This window comes from Lithobates pipiens, unplaced genomic scaffold, assembly GCF_037356315.1.
Source record: "Lithobates pipiens isolate NorthernLeopardFrog02 unplaced genomic scaffold, aLitPip1_a1.2 Scaffold_8, whole genome shotgun sequence".
Taxonomy (NCBI): domain Eukaryota; kingdom Metazoa; phylum Chordata; class Amphibia; order Anura; family Ranidae; genus Lithobates; species Lithobates pipiens.
In genome coordinates this window covers 692,904,935-692,930,096 of record NW_027507903.1, presented here as the reverse complement: position 1 = coordinate 692,930,096, position 25,162 = coordinate 692,904,935, and the positions used below count along the sequence as shown (strand labels likewise).

The 25,162-nt window shown below is 51.6% G+C and overlaps 1 protein-coding gene across 1 annotated transcript in view; it reads left to right on the top strand.

Annotated features, from left to right (window-relative positions):
• The window catches only part of LOC143962468 (disks large homolog 4-like), a gene marked incomplete in the record, with an annotated part of 306,432 nt that overhangs the window by 231,828 nt on the left and 49,442 nt on the right, over window positions 1-25,162 (top strand). The window contains 5 exon segments of the mRNA XM_077471743.1: window positions 8,235-8,285; window positions 8,373-8,497; window positions 17,483-17,652; window positions 19,311-19,447; window positions 24,023-24,167. Coding sequence (XP_077327869.1) covers window positions 8,235-8,285; window positions 8,373-8,497; window positions 17,483-17,652; window positions 19,311-19,447; window positions 24,023-24,167 — 628 coding nt within the window.

The window sequence follows — 25,162 nt, the reverse complement described above, 5'->3', positions numbered from 1 at the left end:
TCCTCCTCCTGTAGGGTGACAGAAGAGGGCTAGGAGTCTACCCTCCTCCTGCAGGGTGACAGAAGAGAGCTAGGAGTCTGCCCTCCTCCTCCTGTAGGGTGACAGAAGAGAGCTAGGAGTCTGCCCTCCTCCTCCTGTAGGGTGACAGAAGAGGGCTAGGAGTCTACCCTCCTCCTGCAGGGTGACAGAAGAGAGCTAGGAGTCTACCCTCCTCCTCCTGCAGGGTGACAGAAGAGAGCTAGGAGTCTGCCCTCCTCCTCCTGCAGGGTGACACAGTGACAGAAGAGGGCTATGAGTCTATCCTCCTCCTCCTGCAGGGTGACAGAAGAGAGCTAGGAGTCTGTCCTCCTCCTCCTGCAGGGTGACTCTGTGACAAAAGAGGGCTATGAGTCTGTCCTCCTCCTCCTGCAGGGTGACAGAAGAGAGCTAGGAGTCTACCCTCCTCCTCCTGCAGGGTGACAGAAGAGGGCTAGGAGTCTACCCTCCTCCTGCAGGGTGAGAGAAGAGAGCTAGGAGTCTGTCCTCCTCCTCCTGTAGGGTGACAGAAGAGGGCTAGGAGTCTACCCTCCTCCTGCAGGGTGACAGAAGAGAGCTAGGAGTCTACCCTCCTCCTCCTGCAGGGTGACAGAAGAGAGCTAGGAGTCTGCCCTCCTCCTCCTGCAGGGTGACACAGTGACAGAAGAGGGCTATGAGTCTATCCTCCTCCTCCTGCAGGGTGACAGAAGAGAGCTAGGAGTCTGTCCTCCTCCTCCTGCAGGGTGACTCTGTGACAAAAGAGGGCTATGAGTCTGTCCTCCTCCTCCTGCAGGGTGACAGAAGAGAGCTAGGAGTCTACCCTCCTCCTCCTGCAGGGTGACAGAAGAGGGCTAGGAGTCTACCCTCCTCCTGCAGGGTGAGAGAAGAGAGCTAGGAGTCTACCCTCCTCCTCCTGTAGGGTGACAGAAGAGGGCTAGGAGTCTACCCTACTTCTCCTGCAGGGTGACAGAAGAGAGCTAGGAGTCTACCCTCCTCCTCCTGTAGGGTGACAGAAGAGGGCTAGGAGTCTACCCTCCTCCTCCTGCAGGGTGACACAGTGACAGAAGAGGGCTATGAGTCTATCCTCCTCCTCCTGCAGGGTGACAGAAGAGAGCTAGGAGTCTACCCTCCTCCTCCTGCAGGGGGACAGAAGAGAGCTAGGAGTCTACCCTCCTCCTCCTGCAGGGTGACAGAAGAGGGCTAGGAGTATACCCTCCTCCTCCTGTAGGGTGACAGAAGAGAGCTAGGAGTCTACCCTCCTCCTCCTGCAGGGTGACAGAAGAGAGCTAGGAGTCTGCCCTCCTCCTCCTGTAGGGTGACAGAAGAGGGCTAGGAGTCTACCCTCCTCCTGCAGGGTGACAGAAGAGAGCTAGGAGTCTACCCTCCTCCTCCTGCAGGGTGACAGAAGAGAGCTAGGAGTCTACCCTCCTCCTCCTGCAGGGTGACAGAAGAGGGCTAGGAGTCTACCCTCCTCCTCCTGCAGGGGGACAGAAGAGAGCTAGGAGTCTACCCTCCTCCTCCTGCAGGGGGACAGAAGAGAGCTAGGAGTCTATCCTCCTCCTCCTGCAGGGTGACAGAAGAGAGCTAGGAGTCTGCCCTCCTCCTCCTGTAGGGTGACAGAAGAGGGCTAGGAGTCTACCCTCCTCCTGCAGGGTGACAGAAGAGAGCTAGGAGTCTACCCTCCTCCTCCTGCAGGGTGACAGAAGAGAGCTAGGAGTCTGCCCTCCTCCTCCTGTAGGGTGACAGAAGAGAGCTAGGAGTCTGCCCTCCTCCTCCTGTAGGGTGACAGAAGAGAGCTAGGAGTCTGCCCTCCTCCTCCTGTAGGGTGACAGAAGAGGGCTAGGAGTCTACCCTCCTCCTGCAGGGTGACAGAAGAGAGCTAGGAGTCTGCCCTCCTCCTCCTGTAGGGTGACAGAAGAGAGCTAGGAGTCTGCCCTCCTCCTCCTGTAGGGTGACAGAAGAGGGCTAGGAGTCTACCCTCCTCCTGCAGGGTGACAGAAGAGAGCTAGGAGTCTACCCTCCTCCTCCTGCAGGGTGACAGAAGAGAGCTAGGAGTCTGCCCTCCTCCTCCTGCAGGGTGACACAGTGACAGAAGAGGGCTATGAGTCTATCCTCCTCCTCCTGCAGGGTGACAGAAGAGAGCTAGGAGTCTGTCCTCCTCCTCCTGCAGGGTGACTCTGTGACAAAAGAGGGCTATGAGTCTGTCCTCCTCCTCCTGCAGGGTGACAGAAGAGAGCTAGGAGTCTACCCTCCTCCTCCTGCAGGGTGACAGAAGAGGGCTAGGAGTCTACCCTCCTCCTGCAGGGTGAGAGAAGAGAGCTAGGAGTCTGTCCTCCTCCTCCTGTAGGGTGACAGAAGAGGGCTAGGAGTCTACCCTACTCCTCCTGCAGGGTGACAGAAGAGAGCTAGGAGTCTACCCTCCTCCTCCTGTAGGGTGACAGAAGAGGGCTAGGAGTCTACCCTCCTCCTCCTGCAGGGTGACACAGTGACAGAAGAGGGCTATGAGTCTATCCTCCTCCTCCTGCAGGGTGACAGAAGAGAGCTAGGAGTCTGTCCTCCTCCTCCTGCAGGGTGACTCTGTGACAAAAGAGGGCTAGGAGTCTACCCTCCTCCTCCTGCAGGGTGACACAGTGACAGAAGAGGGCTATGAGTCTGTCCTCCTCCTCCTGCAGGGTGACAGAAGAGAGCTAGGAGTCTACCCTCCTCCTCCTGCAGGGTGACAGAAGAGGGCTAGGAGTCTACCCTCCTCCTGCAGGGTGAGAGAAGAGAGCTAGGAGTCTACCCTCCTCCTCCTGCAGGGTGACAGAAGAGGGCTAGGAGTCTACCCTCCTCCTGCAGGGTGAGAGAAGAGAGCTAGGAGTCTGCCCTCCTCCTCCTGTAGGGTGACAGAAGAGGGCTAGGAGTCTACCCTACTCCTCCTGCAGGGTGACAGAAGAGAGCTAGGAGTCTACCCTCCTCCTCCTGTAGGGTGACAGAAGAGAGCTAGGAGTCTGTCCTCCTCCTCCTGCAGGGTGACTCTGTGACAGAAGAGGGCTATGAGTCTGTCCTCCTCCTCCTGCAGGGTGACAGAAGAGAGCTAGGAGTCTGTCCTCCTCCTCCTGCAGGGTGACTCTGTGACAGAAGAGGGCTATGAGTCTGTCCTCCTCCTCCTGCAGGGTGACAGAAGAGAGCTAGGAGTCTACCCTCCTCCTCCTGCAGGGTGACACAGTGACAGAAGGGGTCTACGAGTCTGTCCCCCCCTCCTCCTCCTCCTGCAGGGTGACAAGAGAGCTATGAGTCTGTCCTCCTCCTCCTCCTCCTGCAGGGTGACACGGTGACAGAAGGGGTCTAAGAGTCTGTCCTCCCCCTCCTGCAGGGTGGCATGGAAGAGGGCTATGAGTCTGTCCTCCTCCTCCTGTATTGTGACAGAAGAGAGCTAGGAGTCTACCCTCCTCCTCCTGCAGGGTGACAGAAGAGAGCTAGGAGTCTACCCTCCTCCTCCTGCAGGGTGACAGAAGAGAGCTAGGAGTCTACCCTCCTCCTCCTGCAGGGTGAGAGAAGAGAGCTAGGAGTCTGTCCTCCTCCTCCTGCAGGGTGACTCTGTGACAGAAGAGGGCTATGAGTCTGTCCTCCTCCTCCTGCAGGGTGACAGAAGAGAGCTAGGAGTCTACCCTCCTCCTCCTGCAGGGTGACACAGTGACAGAAGGGGTCTACGAGTCTGTCCCCCCCTCCTCCTCCTCCTGCAGGGTGACAGAAGAGAGCTAGGAGTCTACCCTCCTCCTCCTGCAGGGTGACAGAAGAGAGCTAGGAGTCTACCCTCCTCCTCCTGCAGGGTGACAGAAGAGAGCTAGGAGTCTACCCTCCTCCTCCTCCTGCAGGGTGAGAGAAGAGAGCTAGGAGTCTGTCCTCCTCCTCCTGCAGGGTGACACAGTGACAGAAGAGGGCTATGAGTCTATCCTCCTCCTCCTGCAGGGTGACACAGTGACAGAAGAGGGCTATGAGTCTATCCTCCTCCTCCTGCAGGGTGACAGAAGAGAGCTAGGAGTCTACCCTCCTCCTCCTGCAGGGTGACAGAAGAGAGCTAGGAGTCTACCCTCCTCCTCCTGCAGGTTGAGAGAAGAGAGCTAGGAGTCTGTCCTCCTCCTCCTGCAGGGTGACACGGTGACAGAAAGGGTCTACGAGTCTGCCCCCCCTCCTCCTCCTCCTGCAGGGTGACAAGAGAGCTATGAGTCTGCCCTCCTCCTCCTCCTGCAGGGTGACACAGTGACAGAAGGAGTCTAAGAGTCTGTCCTCCCCCTCCTGCAGGGTGGCATGGAAGAGGGCTATGAGTCTGTCCTCCTCCTCCTGTAGGGTGACATGGAAGAGGGCCATGAATCTGTCCTCCTTCTCCTCCTGTAGGGTGGCATGGAAGAGGGCTACGAGTCTGTCCTTCTCCTCCTGTAGGGTGGCATGGAAGAGGGCCATGAGTCTGTCCTCCTCCTGCAGGATGGCATGGAAGAGGGCTACGAGTTTGTCCTTCTCCTCCTGTAGGGTGGCATGGAAGAGGGCCATGAGTCTGTCCTCCTCCTGCAGGATGGCATGGAAGAGGGCCATGAGTCTGTCCTCCTCCTCCTGTAGGGTGGCATGGAAGAGGGCCATGAGTCTGTCCTCCTCCTCCTGCAGGATGGCATGGAAGAGGGCCAGGAGTCTTTCCTCCTCCTGCAGGATGGCATGGAAGAGGGCCAGGAGTCTTTCCTCCTCCTCCTGCAGGGTGGCATGGAAGAGGGCCATGAGTCTGTCCTCCACCTCCTGTAGGGTGGCATGGAAGAGGGCCATGAGTCTGTCCTCCTCCTCCTGCAGGATGGCATGGAAGAGGGCCAGGAGTCTTTCCTCCTCCTGCAGGATGGCATGGAAGAGGGCCAGGAGTCTTTCCTCCTCCTCCTGCAGGGTGACACGGTGACAGAAGGGGTCTAAGAGTCTGTCCTCCCCCTCCTGCAGGGTGGCATGGAAGAGGGCTATGAGTCTGTCCTCCTCCTCCTGTAGGGTGACAGAAGAGAGCTAGGAGTCTACCCTCCTCCTCCTGCAGGGTGACAGAAGAGAGCTAGGAGTCTATCCTCCTCCTCCTGCAGGGTGACAGAAGAGAGCTAGGAGTCTACCCTCCTCCTCCTGCAGGGTGACAGAAGAGAGCTAGGAGTCTACCCTCCTCCTCCTGCAGGGTGACAGAAGAGAGCTAGGAGTCTACCCTCCTCCTCCTCCTGCAGGGTGAGAGAAGAGAGCTAGGAGTCTGTCCTCCTCCTCCTGCAGGGTGACACAGTGACAGAAGAGGGCTATGAGTCTATCCTCCTCCTCCTGCAGGGTGACAGAAGAGAGCTAGGAGTCTACCCTCCTCCTCCTGCAGGGTGACAGAAGAGAGCTAGGAGTCTACCCTCCTCCTCCTGCAGGTTGAGAGAAGAGAGCTAGGAGTCTGTCCTCCTCCTCCTGCAGGGTGACACAGTGACAGAAGAGAGCTATGAGTCTATCCTCCTCCTCCTGCAGGGTGACAGAAGAGAGCTAGGAGTCTACCCTCCTCCTCCTGCAGGGTGACAGAAGAGAGCTAGGAGTCTACCCTCCTCCTCCTGCAGGTTGAGAGAAGAGAGCTAGGAGTCTGTCCTCCTCCTCCTGCAGGGTGACACGGTGACAGAAAGGGTCTACGAGTCTGTCCCCCCTCCTCCTCCTCCTGCAGGGTGACAAGAGAGCTATGAGTCTGCCCTCCTCCTCCTCCTGCAGGGTGACACAGTGACAGAAGGAGTCTAAGAGTCTGTCCTCCCCCTCCTGCAGGGTGGCATGGAAGAGGGCTATGAGTCTGTCCTCCTCCTGTAGGGTGACATGGAAGAGGGCCATGAATCTGTCCTCCTTCTCCTCCTGTAGGGTGGCATGGAAGAGGGCTACGAGTCTGTCCTTCTCCTGTAGGGTGGCATGGAAAAGGGCCATGAGTCTGTCCTCCTCCTGCTGCAGGGTGGCATGGAAGAGGGCTACGAGTCTGTCCTCCTCCTCCTGTAGGGTGGCATGGAAGAGGGCTATGAGTCTGTCCTCCTCCTCCTGTAGGGTGACATGGAAGAGGGCCATGAATCTGTCCTCCTTCTCCTCCTGTAGGGTGGCATGGAAGAGGGCTACGAGTCTGTCCTTCTCCTCCTGTAGGGTGGCATGGAAAAGGGCCATGAGTCTGTCCTCCTCCTGCTGCAGGGTGGCATGGAAGAGGGCTACGAGTCTGTCCTTCTCCTGTAGGGTGGCATGGAAGAGGGCTACGAGTCTGTCCTCCTCCTGCTGCAGGGTGGCATGGAAGAGGGCTACGAGTCTGTCCTTCTCCTCCTGTAGGGTGGCATGGAAGAGGGCTATGAGTCTGTCCTCCTCCTCCTGTAGGGTGACATGGAAGAGGGCCATGAATCTGTCCTCCTTCTCCTCCTGTAGGGTGGCATGGAAGAGGGCTACGAGTCTGTCCTTCTCCTCCTGTAGGGTGGCATGGAAAAGGGCCATGAGTCTGTCCTCCTCCTGCTGCAGGGTGGCATGGAAGAGGGCTACGAGTCTGTCCTTCTCCTCCTGTAGGGTGGCATGGAAGAGGGCTATGAGTCTGTCCTCCTCCTCCTGTAGGGTGACATGGAAGAGGGCCATGAATCTGTCCTCCTTCTCCTCCTGTAGGGTGGCATGGAAGAGGGCTACGAGTCTGTCCTTCTCCTCCTGCAGGGTGGCATGGAAGAGGGCTACGAGTCTGTCCTTCTCCTCCTGTAGGGTGGCATGGAAGAGGGCTATGAGTCTGTCCTCCTCCTCCTGTAGGGTGACATGGAAGAGGGCCATGAATCTGTCCTCCTTCTCCTCCTGTAGGGTGGCATGGAAGAGGGCTACGAGTCTGTCCTTCTCCTCCTGTAGGGTGGCATGGAAGAGGGCCATGAGTCTGTCCTCCTCCTGCTGCAGGGTGGCATGGAAGAGGGCTAGGAGTCTGTCCTTCTCCTCCTGTAGGGTGGCATGGAAGAGGGCCATGAGTCTGTCCTCCTCCTGCAGGATGGCATGGAAGAGGGCTACGAGTCTGTCCTTCTCCTCCTGTAGGGTGGCATGGAAGAGGGCCATGAGTCTGTCCTCCTCCTGCAGGATGGCATGGAAGAGGGCCATGAGTCTGTCCTCCTCCTCCTGTAGGGTGGCATGGAAGAGGGCCATGAGTCTGTCCTCCTCCTCCTGCAGGATGGCATGGAAGAGGGCCAGGAGTCTTTCCTCCTCCTGCAGGATGGCATGGAAGAGGGCCATGAGTCTGTCCTCCTCCTCCTGCAGGATGGCATGGAAGAGGGCCAGGAGTCTTTCCTCCTCCTGCAGGATGGCATGGAAGAGGGCCAGGAGTCTTTCCTCCTCCTCCTGCAGGGTGGCATGGAAGAGGGCCATGAGTCTGTCCTCCACCTCCTGTAGGGTGGCATGGAAGAGGGCCAGGAGTCTTTCCTCCTCCTCCTCCTGCAGGGTGGCATGGAAGAGGGCCATGAGTCTGTCCTCCACCTCCTGTAGGGTGGCATGGAAGAGGGCCAGGAGTCTTTCCTCCTCCTCCTGCAGGGTGGCATGGAAAAGGGCCATGAGTCTGTCCTCCACCTCCTGTAGGGTGGCATGGAAGAGGGCCAGGAGTCTTTCCTCCTCCTCCTGCAGGGTGGCATGGAAGAGGGCTAGGAGTCTGTCCTCCTCCTCCTGTAGGGTGGCATGGAAGAGGGCCAGGAGTCTTTCCTCCTCCTCCTGCAGGGTGGCATGGAAGAGGGCCAGGAGTCTTTCCTCCCCCTCCTGCAGGGTGGCATGGAAGAGGGCTAGGAGTCTGTCCTCCTCCTCCTGCAGGGTGGCATGGAAGAGGGCTAGGAGTCTGTCCTCCTCCTCTTGCAGGGTGGCATGGAAGAGGGCCATGAGTCTGTCCTCCACCTCCTGTAGGGTGGCATGGAAGAGGGCTAGGAGTCTGTCCTCCTCCTCCTGCAGGGTGGCATGGAAGAGGGCTAGGAGTCTGTCCTCCTCCTCCTGTAGGGTGGCATGGAAGAGGGCCAGGAGTCTTTCCTCCTCCTCCTGCAGGGTGGCATGGAAGAGGGCTAGGAGTCTGTCCTCCTCCTCCTGTAGGGTGGCATGGAAGAGGGCTAGGAGTCTTTCCTCCTCCTCCTGCAGGGTGGCATGGAAGAGGGCTAGGAGTCTGTCTTCCTCCTTCTGAAGGGTGACACAGATGCTCTTTGGGGTGATTCTCTAGTAATGGTTTCCATGTTTTCTCTCTTTAGGTGAATGGTACAGAAGCAGAAATGGAATATGAAGAGATCACACTGGAGAGGGTGAGGTTCTGGCCCGTCTGTCCCTCTTGGAGCCATTCCTCGCCTCTCTAGCACTCCTTCCTTACCTGTTTGTATTCCTGTTACCAGGGTAACTCAGGATTGGGGTTCAGCATTGCAGGGGGCACAGATAACCCACATGTAGGAGATGACCCCAGTATCTTCATCACAAAGATCATCCCGGGTGGAGCAGCGGCTCAGGATGGCAGGCTCAGGTAAGTGGTTGGTATAAAGAGGGGAGAAGTACACAGCCAGGTGGGAGGGTATTTTGAGTGCATTATCTATTTGTAAGTTAAGGATGACGTACCAGGTGGGGGAATTCATTGTTTAGCCCTCTTTGGGAGAGGAGGTTATTAAAAATGGCTTTCCACATACAGGATATTGCACTAAACCTGTAGGTAACAAAGGAAGAACCTTCACTAAGTGGAAGAGTGGGTTTGATAATACAGCTGGCAGCACCTCTCCAACCAAGACAGGGCCTCCAACCAAGACAGGGCCTCCAACCAAGACTAGGCCTCCAACCAAGACTAGGCCTCCAACCAAGACTGGGCCTCCAACAAAGACAGGGCCTCCAACCAAGACTGGGCCTCCAACCAAGACTAGGCCTCCAACCAAGACTGGGCCTCCAACAAAGACAGGGCCTCCAACCAAGACTGGGCCTCCAACCAAGACAGGGCCTCCAACCAAGACAGGGCCTCCAACCAAGACTGGGACTCCAACCAAGACTGGGCCTCCAACAAAGACAGGGCCTCCAACCAAGACTGGGCCTCCAACCAAGACAGGGCCTCCAACCAAGACTGGGACTCCAACCAAGACTGGGCCTCCAACCAAGACTGGACCTCCAACCAAGACTGGGCCTCCAACCAAGACTGGGCCTCCAACCAAGACAGGGACTCCAACCAAGACTGGGCCTCCAACCAAGACAGGGCCTCCAACCAAGACAAGGCCTCCAACCAATACTGGCCCTCCAACCAAGACAGGGCCTCCAACCAAGACAGGGCCTCCAACCAAGACAGGGACTCCAACCAAGACTGGGCCTCCAACCAAGACAGGTCCTCCAACCAAGACAGGGCCTCCAACCAAGACAGGGCCTCCAACCAAGACAGGTCCTCCAACCAAGACAGGGACTCCAACCAAGACAGGGACTCCAACCAAGACAGGGCCTCCAACCAATACTGGGCCTCCAACCAAGACAGGGCCTCCAACCAATACTGGACCTCCAACCAAGACAGGGCCTCCAACCAAGACAGGGACTCCAACCAAGACAGGGCCTCCAACCAAGACTGGGACTCCAACCAAGACAGGGCCTCCAACCAAGACTGGAACTCCAACCAAGACAGGGACTCCAACCAAGACAGGGAGAGGGGGGGAGATCCTCCAACTGTTGTCCAACAGAGCTTCTCACAGGCAGGAACTTGGGTATGGCACTGGAACACAGAGTCAGTCTATCTACTTGGCTCTTCAGTTCCTCCATAATAGTTTATAATAGTCTCTTCTGGTCCAGGATTTAGCCACATGGACAGGACATGTGGCCGAGACTTACTCTCTCCCACCTCCTCCTTTTGGGGCCAACAACCAGGGGCAGGAAGTGCACACATAATATGTTTAAAGGCATTTACAAATTAAGACATGTAAGGCAGCAGATCCCTACGATTGTTTTACAATGTGTAATTAGAACGTTTGACTAGATTGAAGACAATTCCGATGAGAAGAGGGAGACCATTTCTCGTATTATGGAATCAAATTGTGTGTGAGGTGGTGTGCCGGTATGGTCAGCCACTGGGTCCATTCACAAAGCTATAACATATTATCCATTTTATAGTAGCCGTAACATTCATTATAGCCAATATAAATGCATTAAGGGGAACACAAGGCATATAGAATCATTCTCCACTGTAAACACCCTCCCTCCCCATCATCCAATCATCTTCCTCTAAACACCACCTTCCCATACCTAGCATCCAATCACCTTCCCGCATAACAGATTTCCCTCTTCCATCATCCAATCATTCTCCATCACAGCCTACCAACTACTGTCCCTTAGGGTTATCATCCAATCATCCTCCACCATAAGAATTCTCTCCTCACCATTATCCAGTCAGCTTCCCCCATAACCATTCTCCCTCTTCTATCATCCAGTCACCTTTCACCTTAACCATCCTCCCTTTCCCCATCATTCAGTTATCCACCACAATAACTATCCTCCCTACTCCAACCATCTTCCTTCATAACCTTTCCCATCATCCAACCATCTTCCTTCATAACCTTCCTCCTTCCTCCATCATCCAATCATCATCCTTCATAACCTTCCTCCCTTTCCCCATCATTCAGTTATCCACCACAATAACTATCCTCCCTACTCCAACCATCTTCCTTCATAACCTTTCCCATCATCCAACCATCTTCCTTCATGACCACCCTCCTTCCTCCATCATCCAACCATCTTCCTTCATAACCTTCCTCCTTCCTCCATCATCCAATCATCATCCTTCATAACCTTCCTCCCTTTCCCATCATCCAACCATCTTCCTTCATGACCACCCTCCTTCCTCCATCATCCAACCATCTTCCTTCATAACCTTCCTCCCTTCCCCATCATCCAACCATCTTCCTTCATAACCTTCCTCCCTTCCCCATCAGAAAATTCATCTGCATAATAACCACCATCATTTACCCCCATCAATGAATCGTCCTCCTTCATGACCACCCTCCTTCCTCCATCATCCAACCATCTTCCTTCATGACCACCCTCCTTCCTCCATCATCCAACCATCTTCCTTCATGACCACCCTCCTTCCTCCACCATCCAACCATCTTCCTTCATAACCTTCCTCCCTTCCCCATCATCCAACCATCTTCCTTCATAACCTTTCCCATCATCCAACCATCTTCCTTCATAACCACCCTCCTTCCTCCATCATCCAACCATCTTCCTTCATAACCTTACCCATCATCCAACCATCTTCCTTCATAACCTTTCACATCATCCAATCATCTTCCTTCATAACCTTACCCATCATCCAACCATCTTCCTTCATAACCTTTCACATCATCCAATCATCTTCCTTCATAACCTTTCCCATCATCCAACCATCTTCCTTCATAACCATCCTCCTTCCTCCATCATCCAACCATCTTCCTTCATAACCTTCCTCCCTTTCCCATCATCCAATCATCTTCCTTCATAACCTTCCTCCCTTTCCCATCATCCAACCATCTTCCTTCATAACCTGTCCCATCATCCAACCATCTTCCTTCATAACCTGTCCCATCATCCAACCATCTTCCTTCATAACCTGTCCCATCATCCAACCATCTTCCTTCATAACCTTTCTCATCATCCAACCATCTTCCTTCATAACCACCCTCCTTCCTCCATCATCCAACCATCTTCCTTCATAACCTTTCTCATCATCCAATCATATTCATTCATAACCTTCCTCCCTTTCCCATCATCCAATCATCTTCCTTCATAACCTTTCTCATCATCCAATCATATTCATTCATAACCTTCCTCCCTTTCCCATCATCCAACCATCTTCCTTCATAACCTTTCTCATCATCCAATCATATTCATTCATAACCTTCCTCCCTTTCCCATCATCCAATCATCTTCCTTCATAACCTTCCTCCCTTTCCCATCATCCGATCATCTTCCTTCATAACATTCCTCCCTTTCCCATCATCCAATCATCTTCCTTCATAACCACCCTCCTTCCTCCTTCATCCAATCATCTTCCTTCATAAACTTCCTCCCTTCCCCATCATCCAACCATCTTCCTTCATAACGACCCTCCCTTTCCCATCATCCAATCATCTTCCTTCATAACCACCCTCCTTCCTCCATCATCAAATCATCTTCTTTCATAACCTTCCTCCCTTTCCCATCATCCAATCATCTTCCTTCATAACCTTCCTCCCTTCCCCATCATCCAACCATCTTCCTTCATAACGACCCTCCCTTTCCCATCATCCAATCATCTTCCTTCATAACCTTCCTCCCTTTCCCATCATCCAACCATCTTCCTTTATAACATTCCTCCCTTTCCCATCATCCAACCATCTTCCTTCATAACCTTTCTCCCTTTCCCATCATCCAACCATCTTCCTTTATAACATTCCTCCCTTTCCCATGATCCAATCATCTTCCTTCATAACCTTTCTCCCTTTCCCATCATCCAGTCATCTTCCTTCATAACCTTCTTCCCTTTCCCATCATCCAGTCATCTTCCTTCATAACCTTCCTCCCTTCCCCATCATCCAACCATCTTCCTTCATAACCTTCCTCCCTTCCCCATCATCCAACCATCTTCCTTCATAACCTTTCCCATCATCCAACCATCTTCCTTCATAACCACCCTCCTTCCTCCATCATCCAACCATCTTCCTTCATAACCTTTCACATCATCCAATCATCTTCCTTCATAACCTTACCCATCATCCAACCATCTTCCTTCATAACCTTTCACATCATCCAATCATCTTCCTTCATAACCTTTCCCATCATCCAACCATCTTCCTTCATAACCATCCTCCTTCCTCCATCATCCAACCATCTTCCTTCATAACCTTCCTCCCTTTCCCATCATCCAATCATCTTCCTTCATAACCTTCCTCCCTTTCCCATCATCCAACCATCTTCCTTCATAACCTGTCCCATCATCCAACCATCTTCCTTCATAACCTGTCCCATCATCCAACCATCTTCCTTCATAACCTTTCTCATCATCCAATCATATTCATTCATAACCTTCCTCCCTTTCCCATCATCCGATCATCTTCCTTCATAACATTCCTCCCTTTCCCATCATCCAATCATCTTCCTTCATAACCACCCTCCTTCCTCCTTCATCCAATCATCTTCCTTCATAAACTTCCTCCCTTCCCCATCATCCAACCATCTTCCTTCATAACGACCCTCCCTTTCCCATCATCCAATCATCTTCCTTCATAACCACTCTCCTTCCTCCATCATCAAATCATCTTCTTTCATAACCTTCCTCCCTTTGCCATCATCCAATCATCTTCCTTCATAACCTTCCTCCCTTTCCCATCATCCAACCATCTTCCTTTATAACATTCCTCCCTTTCCCATGATCCAATCATCTTCCTTCATAACCTTTCTCCCTTTCCCATCATCCAGTCATCTTCCTTCATAACCTTCCTCCCTTTCCCATCATCCAACCATCTTCCTTCATAACATTCCTCCCTTTCCCATCATCCAACCATCTTCCTTCATAACATTCCTCCCTTTCCCATGATCCAATCATCTTCCTTCATAACCTTCCTCCCTTTCCCATCATCCAACCATCTTCCTTCATAACCTTTCCCATGATCCAATCATCTTCCTTCATAACCTTCCTCCCTTTCCTATCATCCAACCATATTCCTTCATAACCTTTCCCATCATCCAACCATCTTCCTTCATAACCTTCCTCCCTTTCCCATCATCCAACCATCTTCCTTCATAACATTCCTCCCTTTCCCATCATCCAATCATCTTCCTTCATAAACTTCCTCCCTTCCTCATCATCCAACCATCTTCCTTCATAACGACCCTCCCTTTCCCATCATCCAATCATCTTCCTTCATAACCACTCTCCTTCCTCCATCATCAAATCATCTTCTTTCATAACCTTCCTCCCTTTGCCATCATCCAATCATCTTCCTTCATAACCTTCCTCCCTTTCCCATCATCCAACCATCTTCCTTTATAACATTCCTCCCTTTCCCATGATCCAATCATCTTCCTTCATAACCTTTCTCCCTTTCCCATCATCCAGTCATCTTCCTTCATAACCTTCCTCCCTTTCCCATCATCCAACCATCTTCCTTCATAACATTCCTCCCTTTCCCATCATCCAACCATCTTCCTTCATAACATTCCTCCCTTTCCCATGATCCAATCATCTTCCTTCATAACCTTCCTCCCTTTCCCATCATCCAACCATCTACCTTCATAACCTTTCCCATGATCCAATCATCTTCCTTCATAACCTTCCTCCCTTTCCTATCATCCAACCATATTCCTTCATAACCTTTCCCATCATCCAACCATCTTCCTTCATAACCTTCCTCCCTTTCCCATCATCCAATCATCTTCCTTTATATCCACCCTCCTTACTCCATCATCCAACCATCTTCTTTCAAAGCCTCCCTGTCATCCCCATCATCCAATCACCTTCCTTCATAACCCACCCTCCTTCCTCCATCATCCAACCATCTTCCATTATAACCTTCCTTGTCATTCTTTCATAACCTCTTTCATCCCCATCATCCAGTCGTCTCTCACCATAAATGGCCTCCCTCCTCAATTATCCAATTTTTCTATACCTCTTCTCCTCAGCCTTCTATGGGTCAGCAGTGCCTCCCTAGCCCCTCTGTATGATGGATGCTCCTTTCTCACCTTTGCGTCAGACAATCTTGGCTAGATGTTGTTACAGCTGGAGGGGTGTCCAGGCCATTACCATTTTACCATATTGGCTGAGAAGGCCATGGTTCCCCTTCTGTGGGCTATGCAGTACTGCTGGTATTATTATTATACAAGATTCATATAGCGCCAACAGTGGTGGAGGTGGTACAAAAGGTTGTAACTGTGGGGAATGAGCTGATGGAAGTGGTAGAAGATCAGTTGGAGACGTTATGGGCTTTCCTTTCCATTCAACTGGCCTATACGTCGTCTGTTCTTCCTCCCTCCTCCGAAATCATTCTAGCCGAGTTGTGGGGTCTGCAGGCAAATGACTGGAAACGTGGCGCTGGAGACCATTTGTAAGCCAGCAACACCCAACTCCATTTATTACAGGATTGATGCGAGTTTTGGGCCTGTAGATCCCACAGGAACTTTCACTGCTTTGTCTAAATAATGAGCATTCTTCTTCTATTCATTGAAGACTGCTACTGCTTCCCTCTTCTTCTATTTTTTGATGGCACATACCTTAGTAGGCGGCCATAAGGAGGTTCAGAAATCTGGAAAATTGTTTAGCTGATACTTACCATAATTGTTTCCTCCTGGATCCTCCTCGTGTCAATGAGTCTAGTTACGGGAGGAGGAGCCAGCCTCAATTTATGTTCCCGTTAGGGGCTGTCCTAGGGGCTCAGGAGGGCGGAGCCGACCTATAGGAGGCTGACAAGAGGAGGCCCTAGGAAAGAAAAGCTATAGTTCCATCATCTTTTACCATAATTGCCCACCTCCTGAGATCATCCAATCATCTTCCACCAGAGCTGCCCACCTCCTGAGATCATCCAACCATCTTCCACCAGAGCTGCCCACTTTCTGAGATCATCCAATCATCTTCCACCAGAGCTGCCTACCCTCCTCCGTCATCTAGTCATTTTCCGATACATCTGCCCTTCCTCTCTCATCATCCAATCATCTTTCACTATAACTGCCCACCTCCTGAGATCATCCAATCATCTTCCACCAGAGCTGCCCACCTCCTGAGATCATCCAACCATCTTCCACCAGAGCTGCCCACCTCCTGAGATCATCCAATCATCTTCCACCAGAGCTGCCCACCTCCTGAGATCATCCAACCATCTTCCACCAGAGCTGCCCACCTTCTGAGATCATCCAATCATCTTCCACCAGAGCTGCCCACCCTCCTCCGTCATCTAGTCATTTTCCGATATATCTGCCCTTCTTCTCTCATCATCCAATCATCTTTCACTATAACTGCCCACCTCCTGAGATCATCCAATCATCTTCCACCAGAGCTGCCCACCTCCTGAGATCATCCAATCATCTTCCATCAGAGCTGCCCACTTTCTGAGATCATCCAATCATCTTCCACCAGAGCTGCCTACCCTCCTCCGTCATCTAGTCATTTTCCGATACATCTGCCCTTCCTCTCTCATCATCCAATCATCTTTCACTATAACTGCCCACCTTCTGAGATCATCCAACCATCTTCCACCAGAGCTGCCCACCTTCTGAGATCATCCAACCATCTTCCACCAGAGCTGCCCACCTTCTGAGATCATCCAACCATCTTCCACCAGAGCTGCCCACCTTCTGAGATCATCCAACCATCTTCCACCAGAGCTGCCCACCTTCTGAGATCATCCAATCATCTTCCACCAGAGCTGCCCACCCTCCTCCATCATCTAGTCATTTTCCGATATATCTGCCCTTCCTCTCTCATCATCCAATCATCTTTCACTATAACTGCCCACCTTCTGAGATCATCCAACCATCTTCCACCAGAGCTGCCCACCTTCTGAGATCATCCAATCATCTTCCACCAGAGCTGCCCACCCTCCTCCGTCATCTAGTCATTTTCTGATATATCTGCCCTTCTTCTCTCATCATCCAATCATCTTTCACTATAACTGCCCACCTTCTGAGATCATCCAACCATCTTCCACCAGAGCTGCCCACCTTCTGAGATCATCCAATCATCTTCCACCAGAGCTGCCCACCCTCCTCCGTCATCTAGTCATTTTCTGATATATCTGCCCTTCTTCTCTCATCATCCAATCATCTTTCACTATAACTGCCCACCTTCTGAGATCATCCAACTATCTTCCACCAGAGCTGCCCACCTTCTGAGATCATCCAATCATCTTCCACCAGAGCTGCCCACCCTCCTCCGTCATCTAGTCATTTTCTGATATATCTGCCCTTCTTCTCTCATCATCCAATCATCTTTCGCTATAACTGCCCACCTTCTGAGATCATCCAACCATCTTCCACCAGAGCTGCCCACCTTCTGAGATCATCCAATCATCTTCCACCAGAGCTGCCCACCCTCCTCCGTCATCTAGTCATTTTCTGATATATCTGCCCTTCTTCTCTCATCATCCAATCATCTTTCACTATAACTGCCCACCTCCTGAGATCATCCAATCATCTTCCACCAGAGCTGCCCACCTCCTGAGATCATCCAACCATCTTCCACCAGAGCTGCCCACCTTCTGAGATCATCCAACCATCTTCCACCAGAGCTGCCCACCCTCCTCCGTCATCTAGTCATTTTCTGATATATCTGCCCTTCTTCTCTCATCATCCAATCATCTTTCACTATAACGATTTGGTTATCTTCCACTGCAACAGCTCTCCCTCCTCCATCATCTAGCCATCCTTCGTCATACCTGCCCACCCTCCCCCATCATCCAATCACCATTTACCATACCCACGCTCTCGTCCCCGTCAGCCAATCATTTCCACCAGAACTGACCTCTTTTTTGTGTTTCCCTCTCAGGGTGAATGACAGCATCCTGTTTGTAAATGAGGTAGACGTACGGGAGGTGACGCACAGCACTGCCGTGGAGGCTCTGAAGGATGCCGGTTCCATAGTCCGACTTTATGTCATGCGCAGAAAACCGGCGTCTGAGAAGATCCTTGAGATCAAACTGATCAAAGGGCCAAAAGGTAAGTCACTGAAAAGTGATGGGGGTATAATGTGGCACTCTTTACTCGTGCCCCCACCCCGTCTAAGCTCTGCTCTGGAGGGCTCTGCCAACAGCTATCACTGAAAAGGGATGGCGATATCATGCCCCCACCATGTTGTAATCTCTGCTCCTGTAGACCCCCGCCACCAATATATATAATGGGACCCCACCAATGTAGTTTCTGCTACAGGGTGACAGGGTGTGTGACAGACCTAGCCGGGACCGAGGCTCTTGGAGGGGACTGAATGCGAGCCTCTTGCCTTGTGATTATGGGCCCTGGCATTTGGGGGAACGGTGCTCTTTGTGAGCTGTATGCCTGGGGACCCCTGAGGTGGTGTTACTTGGATTCAGGTCCGTGCCCCCCCCCCCCCCCAAGACACACAGACTCTGAATATGTAAATGCCATGTTAGCAATAGACTGAATCACACTATTGGGACACAAACTCTTAGATGCTAATATCATCACCTCCAGCCACCTGTCTGTTGTCTTGTATAATGTAAATGAGTCTAGTCTGGCTTGACACCGATTCTAAAGAGTATTTCACCTATTATTGTTTTGTTGTTTGTGCTAATTAACCTGCAATTGAATTGTTAGTGAGCTAGGAGCCGAAAAGTCTTATCCCTCAGTCAACTTGCCTGAGTGTTGATTTAGATAATTAGCTCATGCTAATTAGGTTAGGTTTTAGTCACCCCCCTGTTTTTGTTATTTTGTGTGAGATCTCAAATAAAGGTAATTCCTGATGTCCTCCAAGACTGGTGTCGTCTAGTTCTCGGGGGTTCCTATAGCCAGATCCATTGGACTTGTGTTCCAGGACTTAGGAAGCGGTATATAGATGGAAGCACTCAATCGGAGTGTGGGATCGGTTCCGTCACAGCGTGTATTGGGAATAGGCAGACTAATATATAGATATTGTAGACATGTCACTGGAGAAGTGATCGAGGGGGTGTACATCTCACCTAGGTTGCTACACAGTGTGAGATGGTAAATCCAGGATGGATCAGTTTCTCAGCAGCGATATGCTGCTGAGTTGTTATTTAATTTTGCCGGGCCTGGGTTTATATGGAATGGCAGGTAGGTTTGGTAGAGGGACCTGTCATTCCACATCCCCCGATCCAGTTCTGGGTTTTGGATCAGGTGAGCTTTGATCCTAATTAGCCTGGGAAGCTAAAGGCTCTGCAGGGTCTGCAGGTGATTGCTCTCAGCCAGGGAATGAACAATCTGTGTGTTGAAGGAAGCTGCAAGCACAGCCACTGCTGGAGCTAAAACTCACCCTGCGATATCCAGGCGAAAGACGCTGTGTTTGTAAGTGTCAGATAGGTGAGCAGAACCTGTTAGTAAGCGCCCAGCCGGGCTAGGACTTTTATTTTTGTTGTACTTAGAAAGCACGGTGTTGCTGTATATTTTGTTTGCTGGACTGTTTGTACCACGAATAAACGCCAAGATCTGCTTTATAAATTCCAAGTCTGCTGTGAACTGTGTCCAAACACACCCTACCCCGGGAAGATCCCTTACAATATGTACATATAATATATATACTGTTCGTACAACATGGGAATAGGCAGACATATGTATACAGTATATAGAACATCAAATAGTATGTCCTCTGCCGGTGACGCCATAGTGTCCTCTCTGCTCAGGTCTTGGCTTCAGCATTGCCGGCGGTGTCGGGAACCAGCACATTCCTGGAGATAATAGTATATATGTGACGAAGATTATTGAGGGCGGAGCAGCACACAAGGATTGCCGGCTTCAGATTGGAGACAAAATTCTAGCGGTGAGTTCAGCACCTTTTCTCCGTTATTTCTCCATGTTAGCTAGGTTCATCAAAAGATAGACTTGAGATCCATCCTGGGGGGCGTGGTCAGAAGAATTCCTGACATACATGTAATTCAAGGTGAAGTCTGCTCAGTGCCCTGTCCCTCCTCTACCGTCACCTCACCTGTATGTCACCGTCACCTCCTCTACCGTCAGCTCACCTCTGTCACCATCACCTCCTCTACCTTCATCTCACCTCTATGTCACCATCACCTCCTCTACCGTCATCTCACCTCTATGTCACCATCACCTCCTCTACCATCACCTCACCTCTATGTCACCATCACCTCCTCTACCGTCATCTCACCTCTATGTCACCGTCACCTCCTCTACCGTCATCTCACCTCTATGTCACCGTCACCTCCTCTACCATCACCTCACCTCTATGTCACCATCACCTCCTCTACCGTCATCTCACCTCTATGTCACCGTCACCTCCTCTACCGTCATCTCACCTCTATGTCACCATCACCTCCTCTACCATCACCTCACCTCTATGTCACCATCACCTCCTCTACCGTCATCTCACCTCTGTCACCGTCACCTCCTCTACCATCACCTCACCTCTATGTCACCGTCACCTCCTCTACCGTCATCTCACCTCTATGTCACCATCACCTCCTCTACCGTCATCTCACCTCTATGTCACCGTCATCTCCTCTACCGTCATCTCACCTCTATGTCACCGTCACCTCCTCTACCGTCATCTCACCTCTATGTCACCATCACCTCCTCTACCGTCATCTCACCTCTATGTCACCGTCACCTCCTCTACCGTCATCTCACCTCTATGTCACCATCACCTCCTCTACCGTCATCTCACCTCTATGTCACCATCACCTCCTCTACCGTCATCTCACCTCTATGTCACCGTCACCTCCTCTACCATCATCTCACCTCTATGTCACCGTCACCTCCTCTACCATCATCTCACCTCTATGTCACCGTCACCTCCTCTACCATCACCTCACCTCTATGTCACCGTCACCTCCTCTACCATCACCTCACCTCTATGTCACCGTCACCTCCTCTACCGTCATCTCACCTCTATGTCACCATCACCTCCTCTACCGTCATCTCACTTCTATGTCACCATCACCTCCTCTACCGTCATCTCACCTCTATGTCACCATCACCTCCTCTACCGTCATCTCACCTCTATGTCACCATCACCTCCTCTACCGTCATCTCACCTCTATGTCACCGTCACCTCCTCTACCGTCATCTCACCTCTATGTCACCGTCACCTCCTCTACCATCACCTCACCTCTATGTCACCGTCACCTCCTCTACCATCACCTCACCTCTATGTCACCGTCACCTCCTCTACCATCACCTCACCTCTATGTCACCGTCACCTCCTCTACCATCATCTCACCTCTATGTCACCATCACCTCCTCTACCGTCATCTCACCTCTATGTCACCGTCACCTCCTCTACCGTCATCTCACCTCTATGTCACCATCACCTCCTCTACCGTCATCTAACTTCTATGTCACCATCACCTCCTCTACCATCATCTCACCTCTATGTCACCGTCATCTCCTCTACCGTCATCTCACCTCTATGTCACCGTCACCTCCTCTACCTTCATCTCACCTCTATGTCACCGTCACCTCCTCTACCTTCATCTCACCTCTGTCACCATCACCTCCTCTACCGTCATCTCACCTCTATGTCACCGTCACCGTCACCTCCTCTACCTTCATCTCACCTCTATGTCACCGTCACCTCCTCTACCATCACCTCACCTCTATGTCACCGTCACCTCCTCTACCATCATCTCACCTCTATGTCACCATCACCTCCTCTACCGTCATCTCACCTCTATGTCACCGTCACCTCCTCTACCGTCATCTCACCTCTATGTCACCATCACCTCCTCTACCGTCATCTAACTTCTATGTCACCATCACCTCCTCTACCATCATCTCACCTCTATGTCACCGTCATCTCCTCTACCGTCATCTCACCTCTATGTCACCGTCACCTCCTCTACCATCACCTCACCTCTATGTCACCGTCACCTCCTCTACCGTCATCTCACCTCTATGTCACCGTCACCTCCTCTACCATCACCTCACCTCTATGTCACCGTCACCTCCTCTACCTTCATCTCACCTCTATGTCACCGTCACCTCCTCTACCTTCATCTCACCTCTGTCACCATCACCTCCTCTACCGTCATCTCACCTCTATGTCACCGTCACCTCCTCTACCGTCATCTCACCTCTATGTCACCGTCACCTCCTCTACCGTCATCTCACCTCTGTCACCATCACCTCCTCTACCGTCATCTCACCTCTATGTCACCGTCACCTCCTCTACCTTCATCTCACCTCTGTCACCGTCACCTCCTCTACCGTCATCTCACCTCTGTCACCATCACCTCCTCTACCTTCATCTCACCTCTATGTCACCGTCACCTCCTCTACCTTCATCTCACCTCTGTCACCGTCACCTCCTCTACCGTCATCTCACCTCTATGTCACCATCACCTCCTCTACCATCACCTCACCTCTATGTCACCGTCACCTCCTCTACCGTCATCTCACCTCTATGTCACCGTCACCTCCTCTACCTTCATCTCACCTCTATGTCACCGTCACCTCCTCTACCATCACCTCACCTCTGTCACCGTCACCTCCTCTACCATCACCTCACCTCTGTCACCGTCACCTCCTCTACCGTCATCTCACCTCTGTCACCATCACCTCCTCTACCGTCATCTCACCTCTATGTCACCATCACCTCCTCTACCGTCATCTCACCTCTATGTCTCCTACCTTCCCCATATTCTCCTACCACCCATATGAAGCCCGTCTCCTACCTTCCCTATATTCTCTACCACCCATATGAAGCCCGTCTCCTACCTTCCCTATATTCTCTACCACCCATATGAAGCCCGTCTCCTACCTTCCCTATATTCTCCTACCACCCATATGAAGCCGTCTCCTACCTTCCCTATATTCTCCTACCACCCATATGAAGCCCGTCTCCTACCTTCCCTATATTCTCTACCACCCATATGAAGCCCGTCTCCTACCTTCCCCATATTCTCCTATCGCCCATATGAAGCCCGTCTCCTACCTTCCCTATATTCTCTACCGCCCATATGAAGCCCGTCTCCTACCTTCCCCATATTCTCCTACCACCCATATGAAGCCCGTCTCCTACCTTCCCTATATTCTCTACCACCCATATGAAGCACGTCTCCTACCTTCCCTATATTCTCTACCACCCATATGAAGCCGTCTCCTACCTTCCCTATATTCTCTACCACCCATATGAAGCCCGTCTCCTACCTTCCCTATATTCTCTACCACCCATATGAAGCACGTCTCCTACCTTCCCTATATTCTCTACCACCCATATGAAGCCCGTCTCCTACCTTCCCTATATTCTCCTACCACCCATATGAAGCCCGTCTCCTACCTTCCCTATATTCTCCTACCACCCATATGAAGCCCGTCTCCTACCTTCCCTATATTCTCTACCACCCATATGAAGCCCGTCTCCTACCTTCCCTATATTCTCCTACCACCCATATGAAGCCCGTCTCCTACCTTCCCTATATTCTCCTACCACCCATATGAAGCCCGTCTCCTACCTTCCCTATGTTCTCCTACCACCCATATGAAGCCCGTCTCCTACCTTCCCTATATTCTCCTACCACCCATATGAAGCCCGTCTCCTACCTTCCCTATATTCTCTACCACCCATATGAAGCCCGTCTCCTACCTTCCCCATATTCTCCTATCGCCCATATGAAGCCCGTCTCCTACCTTCCCTATATTCTCTACCGCCCATATGAAGCCCGTCTCCTACCTTCCCCATATTCTCCTACCACCCATATGAAGCCCATCTCCTACCTTCCCTATATTCTCTACCACCCATATGAAGCACGTCTCCTACCTTCCCTATATTCTCCTACCACCCATATGAAGCCCGTCTCCTACCTCCCCTATATTCTCCTACCACCCATATGAAGCCCGTCTCCTACCTCCCCTATATTCTCCTACCACCCATATGAAGCCCGTCTCCTACCTTCCCTATATTCTCTACCACCCATATGAAGCCCATCTCCTACCTTCCCTATATTCTCCTACCACCCATATGAAGCCCGTCTCCTACCTTCCCTATATTCTCCTACCACCCATATGAAGCCCGTCTCCTACCTCCCCTATATTCTCTACCACCCATATGAAGCCCGTCTCCTACCTTCCCCATATTCTCTACCACCCATATGAAGCCCGTCTCCTACCTTCCCTATATTCTCCTACCACCCATATGAAGCCCGTCTCCTACCTTCCCCATATTCTCCTATCGCCCATATGAAGCCGTCTCCTACCTTCCCTATATTCTCTACCACCCATATGAAGCCCGTCCAGCTGGGGAATTTTACACACTGCATTTTAGAAAGGCAGATATAAAGTCTATATATATAATATGCGTTTATATGCCAGGTCTATAATGAATACCAAAATGGCTGCTGCAAGACTTTTGTAGATTTAACCCTTTGTTGTCTTGTAGGTGAATCATGTCAGTTTGGAGGATGTGATGCATGAAGATGCAGTGGCGGCTCTAAAGAACACATCAGATATCGTCTACCTGAAAGTGGCCAAACCCACCAACGTCTACCTGAATGATTCTTACGCTCCCCCAGATATCACAACTTGTATGTCACCGTCTACCAACGCTTCCTCCTCTACCTCCATCTCACCTGTATGTCACCGTCTACCAACGCTTCCTCCTCTACCTCCATCTCACCTGTATGTCACTGTCTACCAACGCTTCCTCCTCTACCTTCATCTCACCTGTATGTCACCGTCTACCAACGCTTCCTCCTCTACCTTCATCTCACCTGTATGTCACCGTCTACCAACGCTTCCTCCTCTACCTCCATCTCACCTGTATGTCACTGTCTACCAACGCTTCCTCCTCTACCTTCATCTCACCTGTATGTCACTGTCTACCAACGCTTCCTCCTCTACCTTCATCTCACCTGTATGTCAGTGTCTACCAACGCTTCCTCCTCTACCTTCATCTCACCTGTATGTCACTGTCTACCAACGCTTCCTCCTCTACCTTCATCTCACCTGTATGTCACTGTCTACCAACGCTTCCTCCTCTACCTTCATCTCACCTGTATGTCAGTGTCTACCAACGCTTCCTCCTCTACCTTCATCTCACCTGTATGTCACCGTCTACCAACGCTTCCTCCTCTACCTTCATCTCACCTGTATGTCACTGTCTACCAACGCTTCCTCCTCTACCTTCATCTCACCTGTATGTCACTGTCTGCCAACGCTTCCTCCTCTACCTTCATCTCACCTGTATGTCACCGTCTACCAACGCTTCCTCCTCTACCTTCATCTCACCTGTATGTCAGTGTCTACCAACGCTTCCTCCTCTACCTTCATCTCACCTGTATGTCACCGTCTACCAACGCTTCCTCCTCTACCTTCATCTCACCTGTATGTCACTGTCTGCCAACGCTTCCTCCTCTACCTTCATCTCACCTGTATGTCACTGTCTACCAACGCTTCCTCCTCTACCTCCATCTCACCTGTATGTCACTGTCTACCAACGCTTCCTCCTCTACCTTCATCTCACCTGTATGTCACTGTCTACCAACGCTTCCTCCTCTACCTTCATCTCACCTGTATGTCA